The sequence below is a fragment of the Schistocerca americana genome, chromosome 8, assembly GCF_021461395.2.
Source record: "Schistocerca americana isolate TAMUIC-IGC-003095 chromosome 8, iqSchAmer2.1, whole genome shotgun sequence".
Classification (NCBI taxonomy): Eukaryota; Metazoa; Arthropoda; class Insecta; order Orthoptera; family Acrididae; genus Schistocerca; species Schistocerca americana.
Window position 1 is genome coordinate 502,432,608 of NC_060126.1, and position 27,765 is coordinate 502,460,372.

General features: G+C 39.1%; 1 protein-coding gene across 5 annotated transcripts in view; it reads right to left on the reverse strand.

The window, feature by feature from the left end:
• The window catches only part of LOC124544627 (PDZ and LIM domain protein Zasp-like), a 287,293-nt gene that overhangs the window by 12,536 nt on the left and 246,992 nt on the right, over positions 1-27,765 (reverse strand). For all 5 annotated transcript variants that reach the window (XM_047123234.1, XM_047123233.1, XM_047123231.1 and 2 more), the window contains 2 exons: positions 23,464-23,650; positions 14,031-14,151 (listed from right to left, as the gene is read on the reverse strand). In XM_047123234.1, coding sequence (XP_046979190.1) covers positions 14,031-14,151; positions 23,464-23,650 — 308 coding nt within the window. The remainder of the gene's footprint in view (positions 1-14,030; positions 14,152-23,463; positions 23,651-27,765) is intronic.

Here is a 27,765-nt window from a genome sequence, read left to right on the forward strand (position 1 = left end):
GCAGGGGTTGTGTAAGGATGGACGAGTATACTGTGTAGGTTCGGTGGATGGCAGAATACCACAGTAGGAGGGGTGGGAAGGATAGTGGGTAGGCCATTTCTCATTTCAGGGGATGACGAGAGGTAATCGAAACCCTGGCGGAGAATGTAATTCAGTTGCTCCAGTCCTGAATGGTACTGAGTTATGAGGGGAATGCTCCTCTGTGGCTGAACTGTGGGACTTTGAGAGGTGGTGGGAGACTGGAAAGATAAGGCACAGGAGATCTGTTTTTGTACAAGGATGGGAGGATAATTACAGTCAGTGAAGGCTTCAGAGAGACCCTCGGTATATTTAGAGAGGGACTGCTCATCACTGCAGATGCGACGACCACCGGCGGCTAGGCTGTACGGAAGGGACTTCTTGGTATGAAATGGGTGGCAGCTGTCAAAGTGGAGGTATTGCTGGTGGTGAGTAGGTTTGATATGGACAGAGGTACTGATGTAGCCATCTCTGACGTGAAGGTGGCTTGTTGGGTTGAATTGGAACAGGTGAAACAAATGGGGGAGAAGTTGTTGAGGTTCTAGAGAAATGTGAATAAGGTGTCCTCAACTTCAATCCAAACAGCAAAGATGTCATCATGAATCTGAACCAGGTGAGTAGGTTAACATAGGATGGTGCCATGCAGGTGCCCATAGCCATACTGCGGATTTGTTTGTAGGTAATGCCTTCAAAGGAAAAGTAATTGCGGGTGAGGATATATTTGGTCATGGAGACTAGGAAGGAGGTTGTTGGTTTGGAATCCATAGGGAGTCTGGAAAGGTAGTGTTTGATAGCAGTAAGGCCATGGGCATTAGGAATGTTAGTGTACAGGGCAGTGGCATCAATAGTGACAAGCAGGGCACCGTGTGGTAAAGGGAGAGGAACTGTAGAGAGTCGGTCAAGGAAATGGTTGGTATCTTTTATATAGGAGGATAGGTTCTGGGTAATAGGTTGAAGGTGTTGGTCAACGAGAGCAGAGATTCTCTGATGGGGCACAGTAACCAGCCACAATGGGGTGTCCTGGGTGGGTTTATGGACTTTAGGAAGCATGTAGAAGGTGGGAGTGTGGGGAGTGGTAGGGATAAGTAGAGAGATGGACTCTGGGGAGAGGTTCTGGGATGGGCCTAAGGATTTGAGTAGTGACTGGAGATCCTGCTGGATTGCTGGAATGGAATCACTGTGGCATGGTTTGTAGATGGAAGTATCTGACAGCTGACAGAGTCCTTCTGCCACGTAATCCTTGTGGTTCAAAACTACGGTGGTGGAATATTTGTCTGCAGGTAGGATTATAAGATCGGGATCAGTTTTTAGATGGTGGACTGCAGTTCTTTCTGCAGATGTAAGGTTAGTATGCAGTTTGAGGGATTTGGCGAATGATGGTGAGGCAAGGTTCCAGGATAAGAAATTCTGGAAAGTTAACAGGGGGTGGTTTAGAGGCAGTGGGGGTGGATCACGGTTGGATGGAGGAGTGAACTGAGTTAGGCAAGGTTCAATGTTGGTCTTTGGTTGAGTCTGATTGGTCGGGTTGGTGGCGAAAAAGTGTTTCCACTGTAGGGACTGGGAGAAGGAGAGAAGGTCGTTAACTAGTCCTGCATGGTTGAATTTGGGAGTGGGGCAAAAGTTGAGGCCTTTGGAAAGGTCTGATATTTCTGTGGGACTAAGGCTTCTGGAGGAAAGGTTCATGACTGTGTTGCGGGTCTGTCTAGGTTTTGAGTTCTGTGTGGTGGTGGGAGGGAGTTTCGGAGGGTGGGGTAAGTGTAGTAGGTCTGCGAGACAAGGTTTGTCAGCTATGAGGGGGCGTGGGGGAAGTTTGGAGGTTGTTGTAGAAGTGGTGGACAGTGGCACTTCGAGGTGGGAGTAGGAAGTGAGCAGGATGGAGAGCTTTTTGAGGTGGCGTTGTGCATGTTGCTCAAGTTCCTGCAGGGCAAGAGTTTCAATGTGTGTCATGGGTCCCAGGCATTTGGGATTACATAGCAGGAGAATTTTGTGGATGGAGAGAAGGTACTGCAAGGAGGATTGGGCTTGGTTGATATGGTTTTGTGGACTATGTTGGTGAGGGCTAAGGATGGGCAGAATCTGAACAGGTGGAGGTCATTGTAGAAGGAGGGGTGGCAACCAGAGGTGGGTAATTTGATGGTAACGCCATTAGGGGGGATTTCATGAGCCAAGCAACAATGCGGGAACAGTATGTGGGACTGGGATCTGGCTAGGGATAAGGAAACTTTTCTGTATTGATGCAGATGGAAGGAGCAACGATCCATGGTAGTGCAAAAATGCGAAAAAATACGTAAGAAAGTAGAGTTACGTCCAAAAAATTACGCAAAAATACACCCAAATACATGTGAAACGTATGAAATGGATGCACAGGGGAAAAAGAGATGAAATCTGAGGAAGATGATGATAGTGGAAGGAAAAAACTCACTAAAATTGGCGAGAAGTCACAAAGGTCAAAGTAGAGAATAACTCATCTTTTTACTGTACCTATCATGGCTCAGCATCTCCGCTATATGGTGAGTAGCAACTTTCCTTCTCTTGTATTGTTACATTCCACCCTGGACTTTCCATTTCCATTGTATGATTTTCTTACTTACACTTAACAAATTTTGTCTTCTTTTTACATGCAGGATGAAAAAAAGAAGAAGAAAACTATTTTTTCTGTACTGCGAGTTAGTGAGTTAGTGAGTCTTTGTGAAGGTTTTGCTTCTGCCTTGTGTCATGAATGGGAATATTACAGTTACTCTGGGAAAGTTGTTGATTATAACTAACATTAAGTGAGTACAAGTACTGACTTGTGAGTGTCAATATCCCAAGGGTCTTGAATAGATACCTACATACCTACAAGATGTCCATCCTGTAACACAATAGTTCAACCTCACAGCACATTTTTGTGGTTTAAAAACTTTTTTTCAATTTTGGGCATTTCCCCAGAATATTATATCACAAGAGAGCAGATAGTGGAAATATGCAAAATATGACAATGTTATTATCTCCATGTCAACAAAGGATAAAATAGCTGTTATTGCAAAGCATGCTGAGCTTAATTTCTCAGCAGGTAATCATTAGGTTGATTCCATCTTAATTTATAATTCATTTGTATCCCCAGAAATCTTAAATGTGAACTTTCATTTATTTTCTGATCATTACCATCTATTTCAAGAGCTTGTTGTTTGTTATTTGCTGACTGAGAAGTTTCATGGTAGATTATTTTCTATGAACGATTTCATGGTAGATTGTTTTCTATGAACAATTTCTGTATTTGTGATGTTATTGTTTCAGATGTAATCTGCATTGAAGATTTCACATCCTTGATCATGATACCTGTGTCATCAGCAAATATTACTGTGCTTGTTCAAAACACGTACGGAAATTCCATTGGGTGACATTGTCAACAACTGCCGATATTTTGACAGGAGCACACCCTGCCATTTTCAAGGCATAACTGCAATAAGTAAGCACTGTGCAAAAGAATTTAAAACCTTTGTTTTCAGAGAATCTGGAAAGATAACACTCACCAACACTGCAAATGCTAGCACCATCACAAACCAAAGATGAGCAATGTCAGAAGGTATTGAAAGTGAAACTAATAAACAACGGGTTAGGTACCATTAACCCTGTCCCTCCGTTTTATGCCAAGGGAGAGTGCAGGATCACATGCATTACTTAAATAAAAACCACCACCTCCATTTATAAGGTTACTTGCTAATTATATTTCAACAGCTTCCTTAATAACACCATCGCTTTAGCTGGAAGCCTGTGCCAGAATTTCTGTGTTGTTATACTCCATATGATGACTGATGCCACGACAATGTTGTAAAAAGGCAGATTTGCTTGGCTGTTGTAAGTGTGTGTAATGCTTATGCTCAGTACAACTGTCTTCCACAGTCCTCGAAGTCTGGCCAATGTACGACATGCCACAACTGCAAGTAATATGGTAGACATTTGTTTTACACAAACCAAAACCAGCCTTAATGGAAACTTAAAGAACCCTTCCAATCTTAGGTGGTGGTCGAAAAACACACTTCACATTGTATTTCCATAAAATATGACCAATCCTGTTCAAAATACTCCCTGCATAAGACAGAAAGGCCTTAGACTTTAGTACCACCTCAATATCATTATCGCTTCCCCAGCACACAATTGGTCGACAGAGCAACGCGCACTGATATGTCTTCCACTATAACTGTTCTGATGAAAGGTGACTTTGACATGGGCTAACTCAGCTGACAAACTCCTTGGGTCAGAGATGACTACAGCACTGTGAACGAAGTTCGAAGAACCCCTTCACATTGAGCTGGATAGTGACGCACATCATCCTGCAGATACAAGTTAGTGTTAGTAGGCTTCCCTTATACGGCATGTCCCAAGGTACCATAAACCTTCCTCCTGACCAACACATCAAGAAAGTGATGACAACCATTAGGCCTCATGGCAGTGAGAGTTTGAACAACCTTTTTAGAACACTTGAATTCAATACACCTGAATATTTGTTTCATGGTGGAAGTAGAAAAGGGTGACTGCCTTGCCTTCCTTGATCTGTTGATCAGAAGGAAGGTTTATGGTACATTGGGACATGCCATATAAGGGAAGCCTACTCACACTAACTTGTACCTGCAGTATGATGTGTGTCACTATCCGGCTCAATGTGAAGGGGTTCTTTGTACCTTGGTTCACAAGGTTCTTGTCATATCTGACCCAAGGAGTTTGTCAGCTGAGTTAGGTTTGTCAGCTGAGTTAGCCCATCTCAAAGTCACTTTTCATCAGAACAGTTAAATGAAAGACAGATCAATGTGTGTTGCTTTATCGACTAACAGTGCGCTAGGAGAGTGATGAATACTGAGGTGGTATCAAAATCTAAGGCCTTTCTGTCTTATGCAGGGAGCATTTTGAATAGGAGTGGTTGTATTTTGTGGATGAAGTGTCTTTTCTGTCCACCATTTAAGATCAGGTTCCTTTTAGTTTCCGTAAAGAATGATCTTTGTTTGCATAAGCTGGTTGTCTACAATATTCCTTGCAGTTGCGGCATGTCATATATTGCACTGTGAAAGACAGGCACACTGAGCATAAGCATCACATACACTTAACAACAGTGAAGCAAATCCACCATTGCAGAACACTGTCTTGGCACTAGTTATCCTATGGAATATAACAACACAGAGATTCTGGCATGCACTTCCAGCTACTACGATAATGTTATTAAGGAATCTGTTGCAATTAAATTAACAAGTAACCTTATAAATAGAGATGGTGGCTTTATTTAAATTATGCATGGAGTCCTGCTTTCTTCCTTGTCAAAAAAACAGAGAGGCAGAGTTAATGCTACCTCACCCATTGATTATTAATTTTACTTTCCATAACTTCTGGTTGGTCATCTTTGGTTTGTGATGGTGCTAGTGTTTACAGTGTGTGAGAGTGTTATCTTTCTAGAGTTCTCTGAAAACTGAGGTTTTAAATTATCTTATACAGTGCTTATTTTCTACCATTATGACTTGAAAATGGCACGGTGTGCTCCCGTTGAAATATCGGCACTTGACGACGTCACTCAACTGCATTCCCGTAAGTTTTTTGAACATTGTGTACACTGGGAGAAACTCAGGTCTTGCATTACTATATTTTCCTTGTTATTTATTAATGCTGGTAGGTCACTAATGCTAACTAAGAAGATCAGTGGTACAAGGATTGAGCCTTTGGGAACATAATACTTCATAGTACCCTACTATGATTTTACTGTTTACACACATCAAAATATTAACTGCTTTGAGTTTCTGTTTAAAGTGTAGCACCTAACAAAGAAATTTGAGAATACAGATTCTATTGTAAATAATAAACTGTAAATGTGGTAACTGTAGTTACCAGATAATACTAGCAAAAACACACATTACTAAAATGAGCTAAGAATGCAAGCTTACTGTTACTTCCATTACACAGGCAGCTGTATGTAGTGATTTCCTATGATTAGATAGATATAAAAATCAGAAAACTCTTTCTCAATATTATTTCAATCTCATAAAATTGCTCCACATGGCCATAATTGTGTGTAACGGAGGTGAAAATAAACCTGAATTCTCAGTGCACTTGTATAGAGCACGCTGTGTCACCAAGTATGAATTTGTCTATGTAGCTTGTTTACACTGCTCACTGTAACTTGCAGGTCATGTAAAGCTTAGACCATGTCCATATGTCACTTCACAACCAGAAGGATGGTAAGAGAAGTCAGATGCTGAATTGGCTTATGTAAGATATGTCCACCCAATGCCTCTTTCCTCACGAACAATCACAGATGAATGGGAATGAAAGATAATGCACAAAAATTTGTGCAAAGAACATTTGTATGCATGGGCCTTGTCATATCCACACATTGCCTGATTGTGCAAACAGTCTGCCATGAGTCCCCTTCTTTGCTTGGGAGCTCATGCTGCATTTATTGTGGTGAAGCAGTGGCAGAAAAAGAAAATGCAAAAGTGACTGCAGTTAAAGAAGTATCTAAGTAACAGACGTATGAGAATATGAAGTGACAATAATATCTTGTTTGCAAATTTCAGAAGGAGGTCACAGTGAGATTTTAGATGTTGTGCTTGGGAAACAGATGTGACACAGCTGGCAATAACATTTCACTAGCTAGTAACTGGTGATTTATACCAGTTTGTTATTTCACATTTCCAGACAAAGGATTTCAGTGATTACTCCTGAAACAGAGAAATATTTAAGGGAGATTCTTGGTCACTATGTGAAGGTTAATTAACTTTCAGGGCATCATTTGTATTTTATTTTATAAAAAAGTTGTTTACACAACTTAAATAATGAAAGTGCAGTAGCCACCAGAAAGATTGCGGGAGGCGCACATTGGCACGGCACATCACGGACAGTAGTTGCCGCAAGTACCCTTACCCAGAGGGTAAGCGAGAATTCGGCCGCGACCTCTGCCGGTGAAACTACAACAATCCAGGCAGCACGGGCCGTGCCCAGTCAGTTCACATCGGGCATGCCTATCAGACGGTTCCCAGTCTACACTATGTGAAGTGCGACGGAAACGTGAATTGTGTTACTACAGAAAGATTATCACAGATTAACAGCCTTGAACTCGACAAGTTTGGGAATGTCACAGATACCAAAATCCATTAGAACAGAGGTTATGTTTTCCAATTTTATATTTTTTGCATCATCAGTGTCCTACATTTCTGTTTCTAGTAGTTTGTTGAGGAGCTACACACACACACCATTATTTCTTTTGTTCAGATGTCAGGCTCCTCAGTTGTTGTGCCATTAAGTTGCCGTAGCATCAATATTAATAAAGTTTTCATAAACAGCATAAATTTCTGGCTTAGTCTTCTCTGTTTTCCTCTCATGAAACTTATGCTACCTTATTCTTTACAGTAACATGACCGGAGGCTTTGTATTTAATACTTGATGCTCGGGGCAGCAAATCTCACATTTTTATTCAAATATTCTTAAAAGTGGCATACCATATGACTTTTCTATGTCTTTAGTCATCTACACATTCAAGCGTACTTCCTTCGGAGTCAGCAGATGTTACTGCATGTGAATCCCTCCACAGAATAACCACAGTGCACTACACAGTGAAACACACATGGACCCCAGCTGCCTGTTTTCTGCTAAAAAGTGCAAAAATTCCCACCAAAGGCGGGAAGCAATGCGCTTTATGCACTGTATCCATTTCCAGAAAGTTACACATGCTGAAAAAATGATACTGGGGTTCTCTCACTGATCATTGCAGGATTTGTCTAACACCTGATAACCATTGTAGAAGATTGTGGAAGCAGCCAGGCACCTATGCCAGCAGGGAGGTGTGTTAGCCATCTTCCACCCTTGCAGCCAGTTTGGCAATGGGTCCATCTAGCTAGAAAATTATGAGCACACTGCACTTCTTAGTGAATATGATGAATTTCATTGTTTATGCTTGGGACAGGTGAAACCTGCAGTTCATTATCACAAGATACTCTTCACATACTGGATGATCTCAGGTGGACTCCCACTGAAAGAGTAGGACAGCGTTGACAAGCAATGTTTTGAACATCTTGTGGGCAATGTGCTAAGGGCAGAGTGCATATGCAGACCAGGAAAAAAAATTCCCGGATTTTTCCCAGATTTTCCAGTTAAAAATACATTTTCTCCGGGGTGAAATTTCACTTTTTCCATGTTAAGTGACAGTATACTTCTCCTCAGAACTGTAAAACTTGTCAATCCTTTGAATGGTTATGGTTTTATACACTGGCACTTAAGAAAATGAAACTCAGGGAAAAAAACACATTTTGGAAAGATGTTTGATGTGCAGCAACATGCACACAGCATATTTTTGTATTACGAAAGTATTTCACCAAACACCACATGTTACTTTCCGTAGCATTGAAATCGAGATTGTGATGTGCTTTTTTAGCCAGTCATGCCTCATGTCACGTGATCTCACCAGCTGATGACAGTGGATATTCAGAGCATAGGACACGTGATATAGTCAGCCAATAGCAACATCACTGTTAAGTAGCATGAACACAAGAAAAGCTTTCACATATAATAGTGGTCTCTAAGATTAATAAGCTGCAAGAGAAGCTAAGCTTTCACATATAATATTGGTCTTTTTTGCACATGTTACACTTTAAGATACATCACACAGATGTGCCAGTAAAATTTTTCTTCTAAATGGTCACCCTCAAAGAGTTGATATTTAAATGAGAATCAAACCCTCTGTGGTTTAAGAAATTCACGGTACATTCTCGCACATAGTTCATCTTGCATAAAAGGAAATTTACTTTGAAAGTAATGCATTTAAAAACATCCATTTGCAATATTTTCCCGCGACCTGTTAGAAATAGGTTCATTTCAGCAGTTGCCAGAGAGCGCCAGATAACAGGCTTCATCGCACTTGCGCAGCTATGATGACGCAGGAAGCCCATATGTTCATACGTGTAAAACATTAAAAGATGTTACATTATGTCCTAAAAGACACAAGACAGAGAATACTCCAAGAGCGTCGAAATTTTGCAAACCATACTAAAACGCATAATTTGGCTTAATGTGCACATACGTATGTCCACATTTGGATGTAAATTTTCTTGGAATACCTGTACTGTATTATCTCATGTTTGGTTCTCTATTATGGCATAACGCCATTTATGCTAGATGATGAAAACATGCACTTGAACTTTAACAGACAGTTAAAACAAGCCAGTAGTGTGGAATTAAACACTTCGTTTCAGATAAATTGACTGACTGAAAAAGAATAATAAAAGCCAAATTTCTTTAGCAAACTGACAAAAATAGCTTCATTGTTCTGCAAGGTGATTAATGCTTGACTGTCAGAAAGGTGGAAATAAAGTATAATCTGAAACTAATAACATATTTTAGCCTTCCATAATTATTTGAATGTATTTTAATTCACCTGATAGCTCCCAGCCACTGAAATCTGTTTTGTTTTCATTCGACACGAGAGCAATAAATGAAGATGAAACAGCAAAATCACTAAACACAAACACGGCTCATGTGGAGACTACCCACCTCCCCACTACAACTCAGACTGCTCTGTGCATCAGCCCCAGATCTACGATATTTCCAAACCGGGGCAATACTAGATAGTGACGCCCCCCCCCCCCCCCCCTCTCCTCCCTCAAGCATTTGAGGTAGGGGGAAAAAAAGACTTTTCAAAAATATTTTCATTTTGCAGCGTATATCTTTTTGAAGAGTCTGATACAGAAAACATATGTGTTTGAGGAAATGTAAGACATGTTATTTGGTCTTAAGTGTGCCAAAGTGCAGTGCTACACCTCTTCACACAGCATTCTTCTATCACACGTCACTGTATTCCACTCTGTGGAATTCAAAGTGTAATATTTTGTAATGGATGCCATCAAACTATATTCAGAACAATGGCAATTAAAATGTCCTGTAGTGCCTCTCCTGCTCCCAGTCGGTTAGTTTGGCACCCTGCCCTCTCTTTTTTTCTAATAATAAAAAAAGAAGAGAGAAAAAAAACCAAGCAAAACAGTACACATTTCTTCAATCCTTAAGTCCTAACAGTTCTTTCTCTCTAATCTTGCTACAGATTTACATGGCGTGCCTTCCTTTCTGGGTAAGAATCTATTACCTCATCAAAGTTCATTAAATGTTTTGCTACACACACACACACACACACACACACACACACACACACACACAAAAGTCACTGTCTAATACTGAAAAAGCTGTAAATATCAATGGTACCCAAGAATGGCGTGGTTTCTCGATCTGATTATGTGTATTTTCTCACTGTCCGTTAGATAAAATGAAGTAGACCTGCCTAATATTGCAGCAATTGTAACGGGGCTGTTTTGGCACAAATGGTCATTTTTATAACATGACAGAATATAATTCACAAAGTACCAATGTCAAATGCCTATTAGGCCTACTTCAAGCAAAAAGCTTTATGTTATGAAACAGTTTCACATTTCATTCATACACTCCAGCTTCTGAAGCATGAGATAGAAAAGTAGTAGTATGAAATTTTTATATATATTTGGAATCATCATATTCTTCCATAATTTGTGTGATGTCCCCATTTCTTCTCCTTCCTTGTTCTAACAAACAATCATTTCATCACTAATTCTGTAACTGTTCCTGCCAGTGTCAAAACTTATTCTCCAGTTAACTTCACTAACCCTGCCACAATCACGGGTTTAATTACCCCACGTTCATTCTCTGTTAGGCGTTATTACGTGTTCGTACAATGCATTTTCTGCACTACTCCCAGTATAGAACTTAAGCAGCTGCTACCTGGGGACTGTACAACTTGTCCTTACCAGTGTAGCAGTCTGGCCAAACATTTTCTGTCAAAATTTTATTTTCTTGGATACACCGAGAAGATAATACATAATCTTCCTAATCTTTTATTCTGGTTAGTCATTTATTTCCACTCTGGTAGTCTGAATCTATGGATTTCACTAGTAATTATAAGAATGCTGATCATTCGCAAACCCAGTTGACCACATAAACAGTGACTGGCATTCACCCGTTCGGCTTTATTACGCTCAGTTTGTATAGCCCCGTCCCCTTCTGTCTGCAGGAAAGTTTATTTCTAGATGTTATGGGGATTCCCCTGGCAGAATCATCATGTATGCTATATGCTATGCACATACTCAAAAATCAACTTATGATTCATTCAGAAATCAACTTAGAATGTGTTCAAAAATGTTCAAAAGCCAACAGGGATGCATTTCAAAATCATATGAATAATTGATAGACCGATGTGCAGTGGATTCTAGGCAATTTGTGAAACAAAGTTTTTTTCCCTCAAGAATATGAATTTGCCCCCCCCCCCCCCCCCCGAAACTGCCACCTGAGGCAGATACCCTGGTTTTCTCTGCACTCCCTAGATACGGGCCTGTTGCGCGTGTGTGAATCTGGCAGCTTTGGCGTGCCAGCAAAATTTTTCCGGGTAGCATCCAGCTGCTGGCTTCTTGCTGCTATTGCTTATACAGCTAACTACCACACTTCTGTAGCCTGAAGTGGGAGAAGGTATCTCGCTCACAACTGCTCAAACGAATCTAATTTAAACAGTTGTGACATCATGTTCATCAGAGGCAGTTTGTTGTTATGAAGCATTTCATAGTCTTCCTAAAGCCTTTGACACATTTTGCTGTTGGCAGACACTTGTATGAACACTGTGTTTTGCTACTGTACATAGCGCATTTTTTTGCAACTTAAGTTTTATTCCCCCACCCCCTCCCCCTCCCCCTCTCTCTCCCCCCTCCCTCCCTCTCCCTCCCTCATTCATGTTTTATTACTGCAGTATTATTCTACAGTAATATCCTTTCTTAGAGTATTGATTCGTAAAAATTACAAAAATTTAACTGAAAATTAAAACAATGAAAAATTCCTGGAATTCTGAAGGATTCCCGGGTTTTTCCCAGTTTTCTCCCAGATGAAAAAATTCCCAGGTTTTTTCCCAGATCTCCTGGTTGTCCCATGTCACATAGAACCCTCCCAGTTTACATTTCCCCTGTTGCTTCATAACCTGGGTTGTGAGTAACTGAATCCACTTTCCCTTCTTCCCATTTTTTCCCCTCTCTCCTCCCTGACGAAGGAACAAAGTCCCGAAAGCTAAGACACGTAAATTTTCTGTTCTGTTTTGTGTATCTATCGGCTGTACTAAGCTGAGGTAAGTACTGGCCAGCCCCTCTATCTCTTTGTTAGTATTTGTTTCACAAAAGTTAAAAATGGCTCATTGTGCTTTTGGCAAACTGAATGCATCTGATGTGTCTATAAAGGAAAGTGCACAATCAGTACATATTATCAGTTTTGATTTATGACAGTGAGAAATTGTCGTATAATGTAAAAACTGTTCAAAAACTAAGAGATGATCAGGGAGCATTGCAGGGGACGCATGTTAAGAGTTATTAGGTTATACAGGAAAGCAAAAAAGTAGATTGGGGAAAAGACTGACTGAAAGATATAATTGTGATTGTAATGAACTGAATGAAGATAAGTGCAACCTGTGACCAAGAAATGGTTGTTAGGTGGAGCAAGTAAATTCTTTACAGGATTCCAACAGATAAGAAAAAGACCAAGACAATGACCTGATGGAAGGTGAGTGGATTATGTCATGTAGGAGCAACATTACTGGGTAATGCTGAAGGTTGAAGGGCATAGAAAAGTGTAAATAAGTCCTTTATCCAGCAGTGGATGTCAAATGGCCTCCACTGCTGCTGTTGATGCCAGTGATGTAGCTTTTAATCTTTATCACCTAAATGTTTTATGTGTCTGAATGGAATTGTTTTCACTTAAGAGTTTATGTTACAAAGAACCAGATACCGTAGAAGATGATTTGTGCTTTTTAATGAATCAGTACCTCCGTAGCATTGATCTTTCCTAATAATAATTATGATCAGAGAAAATAATGCTCTAAACAATACTGGCTGAAGAGGAAAAGTTGTGTAAACATATTTGAAGATATAAAGGTTTTAGCATCAAAACAGCATGAAAATGATTTGTGCTCAGTTCCAGAAGTCTTCCATTATATGACTTTACAAATTAATCACCCATAAATTAAATTATTCTATTGTATTTAACTTTCCAACTGGAAGGAGGAGGTCACATGCCTTTGTCCCATGGCTCAAGGTGAGTCTCAAACTTGGGCTGTTGACACAGCTCAGCCACTCCCTACTTTTCATGGGCTGCTGCTTGTTTGATCTACTGAGTGCCACAGAATTTCTGAAAGTAGCCTTATGACAAACAACTTAAAGAGTTATGGGAATGCATCTTATGATAACTGTATGCATATCTCCTGGAGCTGATTTAGACAGTGTTTCAGAATTGTTTAATGCATTATTTACATGACCACACATTTCTTTGTCATCTGTCTCATTAAATGAGTGTTAGAGACTCACATGTAGTGACATAAACCTCTGCTTAACTATGACACAAAAAAAGATTGAAGGTAACAACCAATAAACAATGAACCAATGACAGAAATAACAGAAATATAAATCTCTGTAAGAATTTTGTAACTGACTGAACTCGTTCCCCAAAAAAAGTAAACCTGTTCACAAAAAGTGAGAGTTGTCACAGAACAATTGTCTTGAGCATTCCCCCCAAATCAATAAAAGTATTCAAAAACTGTTTGGGTGAGTTTGACAAAAGCCTTGCAGTGAGAATTTTGTTTAGCAAGCAGAACAACTATATGAAGTACACAGGCATTATTAAAAACTACTCAACTCTTGACAGATCATCATTTACTTTATATGTGACCTTTTAACAGTATTCAATAATTATTTTCAAAAAAATATAAAATATTACTCCTTCTATGCTCACTGCAGTTTTTAAGAAAGAACTTGATACTGTACTTGTCCATTGTGCTCTACTGTCACTAATGATATGGACAATAAGCAGTGATTTACTTCATGTACAACTACTCAAAATGAATTTCAGAAAACTGAGATAAGAAAATGAAGCTGCTCAGTGGACAAAAACATAGAAATGAAAAAAGAGCATTAATAAAGAATCCAAATGTCTAACTATTTGATACTGACCTGCTTCACAGTATGGAAGTCCATCTTCAAGGAAGAAGGGGCTGTTACCAAACAACTTGCCACAGTAAGCACACAAGAAGCACTCTGGATGGAAATGCTTTCCAATGGCATTCAAGCAGTCCTATGGAAAACAAATTGTATTTTCTTCATTAGTTTTACACATATTTGTTAGCCCAGATATGCTTTCAGTTTTAGTCCTCTGTATTCCAACAAAAATTGTATATTATGTGCAGCTCTAACTTTGGAGCCAATGACATTTACAAAGTGTCTGGCAGTACTGATGAGAATGTGTTATAGTACCAATTGATTTGTTGGGAATATAGTCTCCATATTGCTGTTAATTCATTGGTGTATACTTTCCCCAAAGAATGTGTTAAAATGAGAGCAATAATAATAATACAGCCATTTTGGCATTTGCCTCAACAGATTTATGAAAAATATGGAATGCTTAAATAAGGATGGGCTGGCAGGGACTTTGCCTCCATACTTCATATGTAAATGTTCACTTGTCATGGGTGAATGACCTCACACAGGATACATCAGGAAACGTATGAGGTTCAGAGAAGCTTCTTAAGTAGCTCTCTGTATTTTACTTGTAATCCACTTCTCTTCTGGTACAACATTAAGACTAACTTATCTTTCTCTCAATACTTTAGAAGTAGAGAAGGCCACTCAATGAAAAGCAGAAGCATTGAGTCATCAACAGGTACACACAAAAATTTTGGAAGCTTTGAGAACAGATCCTTTCTTAAGCCAGAATACACACACACACACACACACACACACACACACACACACACACACACACACGTACCACACTTGCACATGCATGCATGCACACAAGCAGGTGTGCCCCTACATAGTGCTGGTTAGTTGCACAATGCCAGAATTGCAGTTCGGCAGGTGGCAGACAGAAAGAGACATTGGCAAGTGTATGGTAGTGACTCAGAGGGGGGCAGCTGGTTTGCTGGCTAGCAATGGAGCAGGGAGAGCTGCAGGCATGTGGGCTAGGCATGTGACACACAGGTATTGATGCTGGTGGGGAGCGGTGCATGATGAAGGTGGCACTGGGACATGAATTGGGAGGGGGTGATAGGACAAAGAAAGGGGAAACTGCTGGGTGAAGAGTGTAAGGACATTGAGCTAATGAAGTCTGAGGTCAGGAGGATTGCTGGAGGGGAGGATGTGTTGCAAGGATAATTCCCACCCACACAGTAAAGAAGTGCTGGTGGTGGAGGGAAGGGCCCAGATGGCACAAGTTATGAAGCAGATGTTGAAATCTAGCATGTTGTGCTCAGCTGCATTTTGTGCCATTGAGTGGTCAATATTGTGCTTGGCACAGTTTGGTGGTGGTCATTTATTCTAGTGGACAGCTGCTAGTTTGTCGCACCAACATAAAAAGCTGTGCAACAATTGCAGTGGAGTTGGTATGAGCTCTGCACAGCTCTTTATGTCAATATGACAACCAACCAGCGCTCCACCAGAATGAATGGTCATTGCCAAACCATGGCCAAGAATAAAGTTGACCACCTAGTGGCACAAAACACAGCTAACCACCACATGCTTGATTTCAATGGCTAATTCACAGACTGTGCCATCTGGATCCTTCCCTCCAACACCAGCTTTTCTGAATTATACAGAGGGGAGTTATCCTTGTAGCACATCCTTCACTCCCATAAACCTCCTGGCCTCAGTCTTCATTAAACCAATATCCCCATCCAACATCCAACAGTTTCCCCTTTCCCTTTCCTATCACCCACTCTCAATTCATGTCCTCATGTCATCTTCCTCATTGGTTGCTTCTCACCTGCTCCAACAACCGTGCATCATATGCATGGCTCCCTCCCCCATTGCTAGACAGCAAACCAGCCCCCTCCCTCTGAGCCATTAAACAAACACTCCAACCCTTCTTCCTGCCTCCCACTCTATCTATCTATCTATCTACTCTACCCCATACAACCTCCACCCCACCCTCGTCCGCATGATGAACTGCAATCCTGGCATTGCGCATGCAGCATGCACTATATAGGGATACAAGTGTGCAAGCACGTGTGTGTGTGTGTGTGTGTGTGTGTGTGTGTGTGTGTGTGTGTGTACTCTAGCATGACAGAGGATTTATTCTGAAAGGTAGCAAGTTTTCCTTCTTTTTTGTGTCCACCTGTTAATGGTTCAACACTTCTGCTTTTTGTTGCATGGTCTCCTGGACTCCTAAAGTATTTAATTATACCAGAACTTTCCAGCTATATATGTATTTCTCTCAGTCACTCATATATATTTCCTTTACCTCTTTTTCTTGATACAGTAACTAATTATAAAGTCCAAACTGTTTGGGACTCATGCCCAATTTCCTATTCACTTATGTGTAAGCTCAACTCCAGTTTGTCCGCAGGTCGTGGTCTTGTGGTCTTGCGGTCGTGTTCTCGCTTCCCGAGCATGGGGTCCCAGGTTCAATTCCTGGTTCAGTCAAGGATTTTCACCTGCCTTGAGATGACTGGATGTTTGTGTTGTCCTCACCATTTCATTATCATTCATGTAAGTGGCGAGACTGGATTGAGCAAAGGTTGGGAATTTGAACGGGCACTGATAACCGCACAGTTGAGTGCCCCGCAAACCAAACATCATCATCAACTCCAGTTTTTCATGTCTTGACAACTTAAAACAGTAATCCAGTGATCTTTTTCTTTCACACGCTATTAACATTAATGTGCAGTGTAGTTAAACAACTCAAACATTTTAACATCTTCTTTCCTCATATTTACAAGACAATATCTCCATTGAGCATGCCCTGCCTTGTATCTACATAGAGCTTATGAAAAAGTTTCCACAAGAGTGGAGAATCTACTCTGTACTTTCACAATGAATGCAGAACCTGCAATGATGTTAGTTTAATATTGTGTGTGATTAATTTAAAATCATGTTTCTATTGGGATTCAGATTTTTCCACAAATATTTATAAAGATGATGTGATCCAATTTAATATAATTTTGCATATCCTGTGAAAATTCAGAGTAATTATAAAGTCCACAAAACATTTTTAAAAATTGGTATAAGTTAATGATTAAAAACAATGTAACAAATCATACAATGTGTGAAAGACAAACTCTTAATTTTTTTTCTAATGTGGTGCTGGCAGGTTAGTTTGGAAAACCACTGACAGAGGCAGTACCAAGCACAACTGCTGAAAATGGTGGCAAACCAGACAGAGAAAGCATTGTGTGTTACAGACTCTGCCCTCTGGAAATTAATAGAGAGTGTGCAATGAGTTTTCTACGGCATGTTCCAAAAGACACCACTAGTTTACAATACCACAGCGAAGTGGTGTATAAAATTCAAGGAGGTTCATTATGTGTACAATGCAAAATGTTTGAGCAGCCAAACATGTCAAAACAAGGATTGTACTATTTGGGAGACATGAAGATGAAATTTACCAGTCAGGCTAATGCAGAACTGAACATCTGTCAGCCAATAGTAATGAAAATCTTTCATAACCGATTAAGAGTGAAGTTGTACAAATTGAAGCTCCTGAAATACATAAGATGTGGCAAGAAACTGCAGTTCTGGGCTGATATGCAGAGACATCTTGAAAATTAAGACTTTGAAAGCAAATTAAGCTTTAGTGAGAAAGCCACTTTTCATGTTTTGGGAAAGGTCAACTGGCATAATGCACATATATGGAGGACAGAAAATCCACATGCACGGTCAAACACATCCCAGATTCTGAGAAGTTAATGTGTTCAGAATGAGATTTTCACTCTGCAGCGGAGTGTGCTCTAGAGCACTTGCCCGCGAAAGGCAAAGGTCCCAAGTTCGAGTCTCGGTCGGGCACACAGTTTTAATCTGCCAGGAAGTTTCAGTTAATGTGTTATTTGTCTTGTCCAACAAGACAGTCTATGGACCCATCTTCTTTTCTGAGAGAGGTGTCCATAATATTACCTACCTTGACATGCATCAACTGTGGTTCATACCACAACTTGAAACTGATAGCAGGGATTTCACATTTCAACAAATTGGTGCTCCTCCACATTTCCACAGTGGCGTATAAAATTATGCCATGTCATTGGATAGGTCATGTTACAGCTGTTGCCAGACATGACGCCTTGTGATTTTTTATTGTGGTGTTACATCAAGGATAGCATTTATGTTCTGTTTCTACCACATAACCTCAAAGACTTGTGATGATGCATAGCAGCAGCTGTTCTTACAATCACTCTCGATAAGCTGGGTGGGGTATGGGCAGAATTGGACTACTGATTAGACATGTGCTGTGTGGACAAACAGAACATTTATAAGTACTGAAAAAATAGCTTTGGGAGATTGTCTCTAACATACTGTATCATTTGTTAAATTGTTCTTGGCTATTTATCTATGCCAATTTTTTGAAATGTTGCATTAACTTTGTAATTATCCCATATATGAAAAATAACTTATCAATATTTCTGTTAACATAAAGCATAGATAACACAAAATTAAGCAGATTAAGAAAATATCATTAAAGTAGGATAAAAGTACTAACAGACTGAGTCTTTGTGTTGGGCTGTGAGGTGTGCTCAAATGAGCTGGCTGATCAAGAACTACTCATCTAAGACAAAGAATCAGATTATTTCTATATCTTGCATTATTAGCTGCAACATGCAGAAGATGTGATTCTTTGTTGCTGCACACTATAGCACTTTTGACTGAGATAAACTTATGCTGCAGTGCAGTGTTTTTCTTCGGCAGGCCAGTGTAGAAGTGCATACAGAATCAACTGAGTGAAAAATCTGTGTAATACACATGTTTATTTATAAATAAAAGCCATCTTAGGTATTTTCCCTTGTGTGAGACCACATGCACAAGATCGTGTGTCAATTTAAATTTCTATATTCACATATTTTATTGTTTGCATAGCTTTTCCTGTGTTATCTGAGTGTATCAATACCCATTTGTATTGTGATATATTGTGAAAACTTGAACATTCGCAAGTGCTGAGATGAACTGGTATTGTTATTGTCAATTGTAGGTTTAAAGTAAATTATGCACTTTAAAAATTTTTAAGGACAGTAGACCTATCCTCATTCAAAATAATCTGTCTCCAATTTCATTTTTTGAGTTACATCAGAAATAGATTAGTTTCAGAATTTTTGGATACTTACAAAACTATGTTTTCGTAAGTTAGTGATACAAGTGTTTTGGAGATTTGAATTTAATTCATAGCAAATCAGCGTTTATGGTACACAGTTCAGGCAAAGTATTCATCACCCCTGAATATCATTGTATATCAATGCAAATAAACATCTATTTCTGAGAATTTTTGGACGCAACCATTGTTCTTTGCATAATCTACGAGCAATTGGGGTTTGTAATATAGTTACTGTAGCAGATTTCCTAACTACATCTAGTTTTCCCTTAAAGAGGAGTAGCCTTAAATGTTATCTGCATTTTATTATAAATTAACTCGGTTTTCTCAGTTTGCTAACAACTATAATTAACATCAAAAGGTTTTAGGAAACTAGTAATTTCTACCACAGGTTTTTGTGTTGCCTTAATAGAACTCTCGTTTTGTGTATCTACTTCAGTTCTTATAGGGAATTAGCAATGTTTTAGCTCAATAGGTCAAAAGATAATCAGCAGGTTTAATTTAAAGTCCTTTGTTCACTGTCTCGTAATACGTTGCACCACCCAAAATGCAACTCCACTGTGAATGCAGTTCTCAAACAAGGGATGAGTTGGTTGAGATTCATAAGCATCTGGAAATTGCCCTGACTACTGTCAAATGATTGATGGCTGCTGCAAATCAGAGTCGTGTACCTGTAACACCTGTACCAGAGCTACCTCAAGTACTATCCTCTCCTGTGGATCCTGCCTCCTCTGCAGAAAGTACGGTATCTGTCATTACCCGTCCAATTGACTGCAAGCAGTGTGTCAAAGGTGAATCTAGGTATCCTGTACAGGGTGGTCGGGAACCAGGGAGGACTCAGGGTGTTGTACCGATCCCCCAGACCAACAAGTTAGATGTACTGTCTTTCACTGAAACTGAGCCAGTGGGACTCACTTCACCTGTTTTGGGGAAACCTGTTTTGTCCAGTATCAGGAGGAGGTAAAACCAAAAGGGTAGGGGTCAGCAGTTAAAACACACAGTGAATGATTGTGCCCCTTAGGGAAATGGCAGCAAGGGCCAGGTAAGGCTACAGGTGTACTCCGTGTGTATGGCTATTCCAGCAGCCATTGAGGGAACAGGGTGTGACCAACTGCAGATTGTGGCACACGTTGGAACAAATGATGCCTGTTGTCTGGGCTCCGAAGTCATTCTTGGATCGTTCAAGAAACTGGCAGAGAAGGTTGAGGAGACCAGCCTAGCACATGGATTTTCAATGGAGCTCACAGTTTGCGGCTTTGTCCTGAGAACTGATTGTGGCCCTTTGTTTCTGAGTCGAGTGGAAGGACCGAACCAGAGACTTTGAAAGTTTTGTGACAAGCTAGGCTACAACTTCTGGAGTTGTGCCTTAGGGTTCAAAACTGTAGGGTCCCCCTAAATCGGTCAGGTGTGCACTACACATCAGAGGCTGCTACTCAAGTAGCTGACTGTGTTTGGAGTGCACACAAGAGGTTTTTAGATTAGACGAGTCCATCCAATCCATATAATGATGGCTGTATGAATTCCAGAAGTATTACTGTAAGATCAAAAGAAATGCCTCCCACACATGAGAGTATTAAAATCCTAATGGTAAACTGCCAAAGCATTTGTAACAAAGTGTCAGAGTTTGAAGCACTCATGAAACGCAGTGAAGCTCACATAATACTAGGTACAGAAAGCTGGTTGAAACCTGAAATTGATAGCAGTAGATTTTTGGGGAAAATTTAAGTGTATATTGAAAGGACAAGTGAATGGGAAATGGTACTGGTGTATTTGTTGCAGTAGACAAAAAAATCAAATCCACTGATATAGAAATTGAAGCTGCATGTGAGATTGTTTGAGCAAGACTCAGTATCAGAGGTGGGCATAAAATGATAATTGGATTCTTCTATCACTCACGAGACCCATCTCCTAATGTAACCAAAAACTTCAGAGAAAACCTCAGTTCACTTGGATGTTAAGTTCCCCAATCATGCTGTGGAGACTTTAATCATCTAACAATTAATTGGGAAAATCACAATGTTGTTAGTGGTGGGCATGACAAGACATCCTGTGAAACTTTACTAAATGCCTTCTCTGAAAACTACCTAGAACAGTTAGTTAGGAACCCCACTCATGATGGGAATATATTGGATCTAATGGCAACAATAGACCTGACTTCTTCGAGAATGTCCATATTGAAACTGGTATCAGCAACCATGATGCAGTTGTGGCAACAGTGATTACCAAAGCACAAATGACAACTAAAACAAGCAGAAAGATATATAAGTTTAGTAAACTAGATAAAAAAATCAGTAATGTCTTATCCCAATGAGGAACTTCAAACTTTCAGCACAGGTCATGAGCACTAGAGGAACTCTGGCTCAAGTTTAAAAGAACAGTTGACCATGCACTGGGATAGATATGTACCGAGTAGGACAGTTCATAATGAAAGGGAACCTCCATGGTAAGAGAGCAACAAGTGATGCCTCCAATGACTACCATAGAAAAATATTGTCAAATGACATTTCACAAAATCCAAAGAAATACTGGTTGAATGTAAAGGCTGTTAGTGGCACCAAAGTTAGTGTCCAGTCCCTAGCGAATGAGACAGGAACTGAAATTAAGGGTAGCAAAGCAAACACTGAAATGCTGAACTCCAGTCTCAAATATTCCTTTACAAAGGAAAAGCCACAAGAATTGTCCCAATTTAATCCTCATACCACTGAAAAGATGAATGAAATAAATATTAGTGCCAGTGGTGTTGAGAAACTGCTGAAATCATTAAAACTGAACAAAGATCCAGGCCCCAATGGGATCCCTGTCAGATTCTATACTGAATTTGCGGCTGAGTTAGCCCCTCTTCTCACTATAATCTATCTTAGATCCGACAACCAAAAAACCATTCCCATTTCTTGGAAAAAGGCACAGGTCACACCTGTCAACAAGAAGAGTAGTAGAAGTGATCCATAAAACTACCGTCCAATATATTTGACATCAATTTGTTGTAGAATCTTATAACATATTCTGAGCTCTAACATAATGAGGTATCTTGAGCAGAATGACTTTCTCAGTGCCGACCAGCATGGTTTTCAAAAACATCGATCATGTGAAACCCAACTCGTACTTTTTTCACATGATATACTGAAAGCTTTGGTTCAAGGCAACCAGGTAGATGCTATGTTTCTTGATTTCCGAAACGCATTTGACTCAGTACCGCAGCTACACTTATTATCTAAAGTATTATCATATTGGGTATCATGTGAAATTTGTGACTGGATTGAGGACTTTTGGTAAGGAGGACACAGCACATTATCTTGGATGAAGAGTCATCGTCAAATGTAGAAGTAACTTCGGGTGTGTCCCAGGGAAGTGTGTTGGGATCCTTGCTGCTCATGTTATATATTAAAGACTCTGCAGACAGTATTAATAGTAAAATAAGGATTTTTACAGGTGATGCAATTATCTGTAATGAAGTACTATCTGAGAGAAGCTACATAAATATTCAGCCAGAGCTCGACATTATTTCAACATGGTGCAGAGATTGGCAACTTGCTCTAAATGATCACAAATGTAAAATTGTGCACTTCACAAAACGAAAAAATGTAGTATCCTCTGGCTATAATATTTATGAGTCACTGACAGGATCGGCCAACTCATATAAATACCTGGGAGTAACACCTTCGTAGGGATATGAAATGGAATGATCACATAGGTTCAGTCATGGGTAAAGCAGGTGAAGGACCCAGTCTATTGGTAGACTACTCGGGAAGTGCAATCAGTCTACTAAATAGGTTGCTTACAAATCACTCATCAACTCATCTAGAATATTGCTGTGTGTGGGACCTTTATCAGATAGGACTAACAGGGGATACTGAACTGATATAGAGAAGTGCGGCACAAATGGTCACAGGTTTGTTTAATCCATGGAAGAATGTCACAGAGATACTGAAGCAACTGAAATGGCAGACTCTTGAAGACAGATGTAAACTGTCCTCAGAAAGTTTATTAACAAATTTTCAAGAACCGGCTTTAAATGATTACTCTAGGGATATACCACAACCCTCTATGTATCACTCACACAGGGATCGTGAGGACAAGATTAGAATAATTACTGCACACAGAGAGGCATTCAAACAATCATTCTTTCCACGTTCCATGAATGAATGGAACAGGAAGAAGTCCTAATAACTAGTACAATGGGACGTATGCTCTGCCATACATGCGATGGTGGTTTGCAGAGTATAGATGTAGATATCCAACACAAAATTTTAATCTGTCAGAAAGCTTCAGTTTTAAACTAGCTTGCAGCAGCAGCAGCATAGTAAGTTCCATACTTACTCCCTTTATTTTGGTATTGCACTTATCACATGTTGGTGCAATATATTTCTCAAAACAGAATTCACAGTACAGCTCTCCCTTTTCCTCTACAAATCCAATGTCTTGCAGTGGTCGGCGGCACTGTCCGTTGACACAGATGAAGTGTTCAGGACACCATATCTTGCCCAAAGCTGTGATGAATGGTCCTCTGATGAAGAAATGAACTAATATAAGTTGACAATGTATGAAATGTGCTACAAATTATAATACACTTATAACAAAGAAAACTGCAGAACTGATGTAATTTTAAAAAAGGCACATGAAACACACAAACAAATAATGATGTAAATGTAATTTAAAATAATGAAAACAGGTGGCTACTATGAACTCAGTACCCATGCAGTTAACACAAGTTGCAGTAACAGCCTATAAACACTATGCGCTTGAAATAGCAAGGTGTCAGACACGTTTCTGATTTATAATGAGTCAAGCTTCATTAAGTGTCCATGGATCTGGGATACTGACAGCAGGACAATAACACTGATATGATAGTTACTAATCAAAACTATCTGGTATCTTTTTACTTTAAAATGAAAGACAATCACTCACTGGAAAACAGAAATGCTGAATTGTCGATAGGCTCACACAAAGGAAGGAAAACTTGGTAACTTTAGGAGTTATCCTTTGATGAGCTGGAGTACACACACACACAGGTACTCTCTCCCTTTCCCTCTCTCTCTGTCATAGATATGCCTATGCCTATGCACCATTTAGGGGCATAAGTGTATCTACTAGCGTATATGTGAGTATGTGTGCTAGTCAGCATCATCTATGTGCACGCATGAGTGTGTGTGTGTGTGTGTGTGTGTGTGTGTGTGTGTGTGTATTCTAGCTCATCAAAGGATAACTTTGGAAGCTAGCACATTTTCCTTCTTTTGTGTGTGCCTATCGACAACTCAACACTTCTGCTTTTTGTTGAGTGATCTCCTTTAATGCTAAAGTATTTACATTCTACAAGAACTTTCCAAACACATTTACCTGATTTCTTTAAAAGAAATATTTATTTCCTGACACAATAATGTCTATATTCCTAACTTATCTAGACTCAAACATATCAGCCATCTTCAGATCAATATGCAGCATTGCTGTTCTAGATCTTTGTCTCAATGAGAAACACACTGCTGTTCAGTGAAGATGACCATTTAGTATCTTTGCAATTGGTCATGTCAAAATAAAATGTGATTTAACCAGAAAATTAATGATTTTTTAAAAATAACATACTATACATGGGTGTCTCTGAAGAATTATAATGTAGTTTCAATCTGATATGTATTCAGTGTAGACAAACTTAATAAAAGAACTTGTTATTTTGAAAGAAATAGTATTAATCTGAAATGAAGAATAAGTCATTTCAGGTGAAATGTTGTCAGGAGTAGTCAGATTGGAGTACCACACTAGCAGTGCACTGAAATCTGGGGTGAATTCAATACTGCCATCTTTTCTGAGAAAGGCAACTGGGTTGCATATAATACCCACTCTCAATTCACACAGCTATACCTACATATACATTCAGAATGACATTTCAAAACTCATGGCACAATATGGTATTTATTTCACTCCATGTTGTAAAGTATTCCCCACATGTACAGCTTTTTGACACCTCATTAGCTGTTATGTCTGATAATGCTGATTGTAGATCAAAACAGCAGTGGTTAAGTATTCATATTCCTCAATGCAATAGCTGACCACTGTATTCTACCAGCAGAAATCAGTCAAATTATACAGAGCTTGTTATTCTTATTAGAATGATTAAATGTCCATGATTCAATCAGGCACTCTGTTGTGCACAATTGGCAGATTACCAGCTTTCTTGTTCATTTCTAGTGTACTGATTCCACATAAAAATCAATTATTAGTTGTTCCTAGTAAAGGTGGCAATGCTACTGATATGCTAACAAAAAATTACCTCATGCAATTTGCTCATTTGATCTTGTACAAAGTCTATAAATTTTCCTGCACAAGGCACTTTGACATAATCAAGGCATGCCATCACCTGTTAAGTAATTCTCTGAGTGATCAATGCCTAAGCTCAATCCTCACTAGCTCTCTGCTACTACACCACACAGACCATTGAGTCTGCATTTCATTTCAGAACTGAAACATATGTATTTATTGTGAATCTTTTCACATCCTATCCTAGTTCACACTTCCACAATTTTCAGTCTGGTTTAATAGCTCCTTTGTGGTATAATAATCTTTACAAACACAAAATTAACTACATTTATGCAACTGTATTTAAAAATTTTCAATTGCATTTTAATTATAAGAATTAAGGTAACTCTAAAGAATCATTTTTGTGTGAAACCTGTTAGTAACTGAAAACGTCTCCTCAACACATTATAGGCACTGTACAGGATGTGACCAGCAGTATGGTTGCCTATGAGATGACAGCATTAGTTGTCAGGCCTCCTGTCTTTGCAGAACTTGCTTTGTTATGTCCTTACAACCCTGCCAGCTCTATTATGTTCATTTGTTGAAAATATAATCTTTGTTGGCACAGGTATTATAGGCTCAAAAAATTATGTATTGGAGCAATCAGATTTCACAGTCCTCTCAAACAAGCATCTCCCGTGCACGGGGTTGAATAATCTGTATTCATATCCAGTATGTCTTAAACTGTACATTGTATGTTCATTCACTGCCAAATTGAACGTAAAATAAAGTATGTTGAGATTTCTTCCTAGCATTTGTTGTTGACAGAAGTTTTCATCTGTGAATGCTTTTTCTTTCAGTCCATGAACAAACTGTATAAAGAGTACTTCATTTTGGTCCAAAAATAGAGAGATAACCACTTTCTATATCTGTATTCTCTCAAGATGTGTTTGTTCAATTTTACATGTGCATGCTCATGTCTTGTGAATACACTTTGAATTACATTAGTGAATCATTCAAAAAATTATCTATAATTACCTGCAATATATACATCTTCTTCAGATAAGAAAACTTTACATGTTAGATAAGAAAAAAATTAATCATTATACTGATTAGGTTGTATTTAAACTACAGGAAACTGTAAATAACAAAGACTTAAATTACCATAAATAAAATTACGTGAAATGAGCTTTCTGAACACTTCAAATTGTAAGAGTAGTAGCAACAAAAAACGGACAGGATTTTGAGTTTTCAAGTATGAAGAAAATTCTAACACAGTAAATACATTTAGATCAGTAATATAGCTGAATTTGTGATTGGAATGACACAATCTTCACAGATACAGCACAGCAGATTATCAGGAGTAGAGAGTCATTCATAGATAAAAAAAGGAACTTTTTGAGTGACTCAGAGTGTTTTGGTAAGCTCATTATTTCAACGAGTGGTAGAAAACTCTGAGGATGACGAGCGGGGAATGACAACAACACCCATTCACACAGAAAGAGCTTGTGTTGAGAGAAAGACAGAAAAATGCTTATCAAAGAGTGTAGTGTGTTCTGAGGGCTGAATTCAGTATCACCAATATGAAACAGCCTAACTAAGGTCCAGGTAGCAAGCACATATCAAATGTCTGTCTGCATGAGGTACCTAAAGAAGATGAGTAGATTGATCATAAAAATATTGTGCACAAAAATGAAATAATCAAATCAGATAGAAACTTAATAGGATAAAGTCACTTCTTACAACAGTTTTCTAATGTGTACATTCAGATCAATTTCACATCTCAGATGTGTTGTCGACTAACCAGTTTTCTAAAGGATAATGACTGAAATATTTCAGCCTACAGTACTCTATGGAATTATCTAATGCCTACTTTAGACCTCTTGGAAGTCATTTTGAAACTGTGAAATGTGTTAATGAAATTTCTAAGGATCTAAATTGAGATTTTCTGGATGCAGGTATGTCAGCTGCAGAATGAGAAAGCACCACTTAAATTGTTAAAAGGATACACAAATTCTTTCCAAAATTGTTATGGGTTTCAAACTAAAACTGTGCCATAATAGTCTTCACTGTACTTTGTCACACGCTCGAAATACACAAAATCACAATACTGATTTCCTTATGTATACTGCTTACTAATTGTGTAACACAATACAAGAATAATTTATTCTAACTGTCTTAGGATATATGTGCCAAATTATATGAATTTCAACTAAAACTGCCACCAGTCCCATTGATGTTCCAAGGCAAATTTACCTTTTTATCAGTTTACCGCATGATTCACATATATATTCTTCTTTCTCAACTGTATCCTTGGGCAACTGCATTATTGCTTCTGCCAGAAAAATTATGTATTAATACATATGTTAGGAAACAACACACAAATTTCAG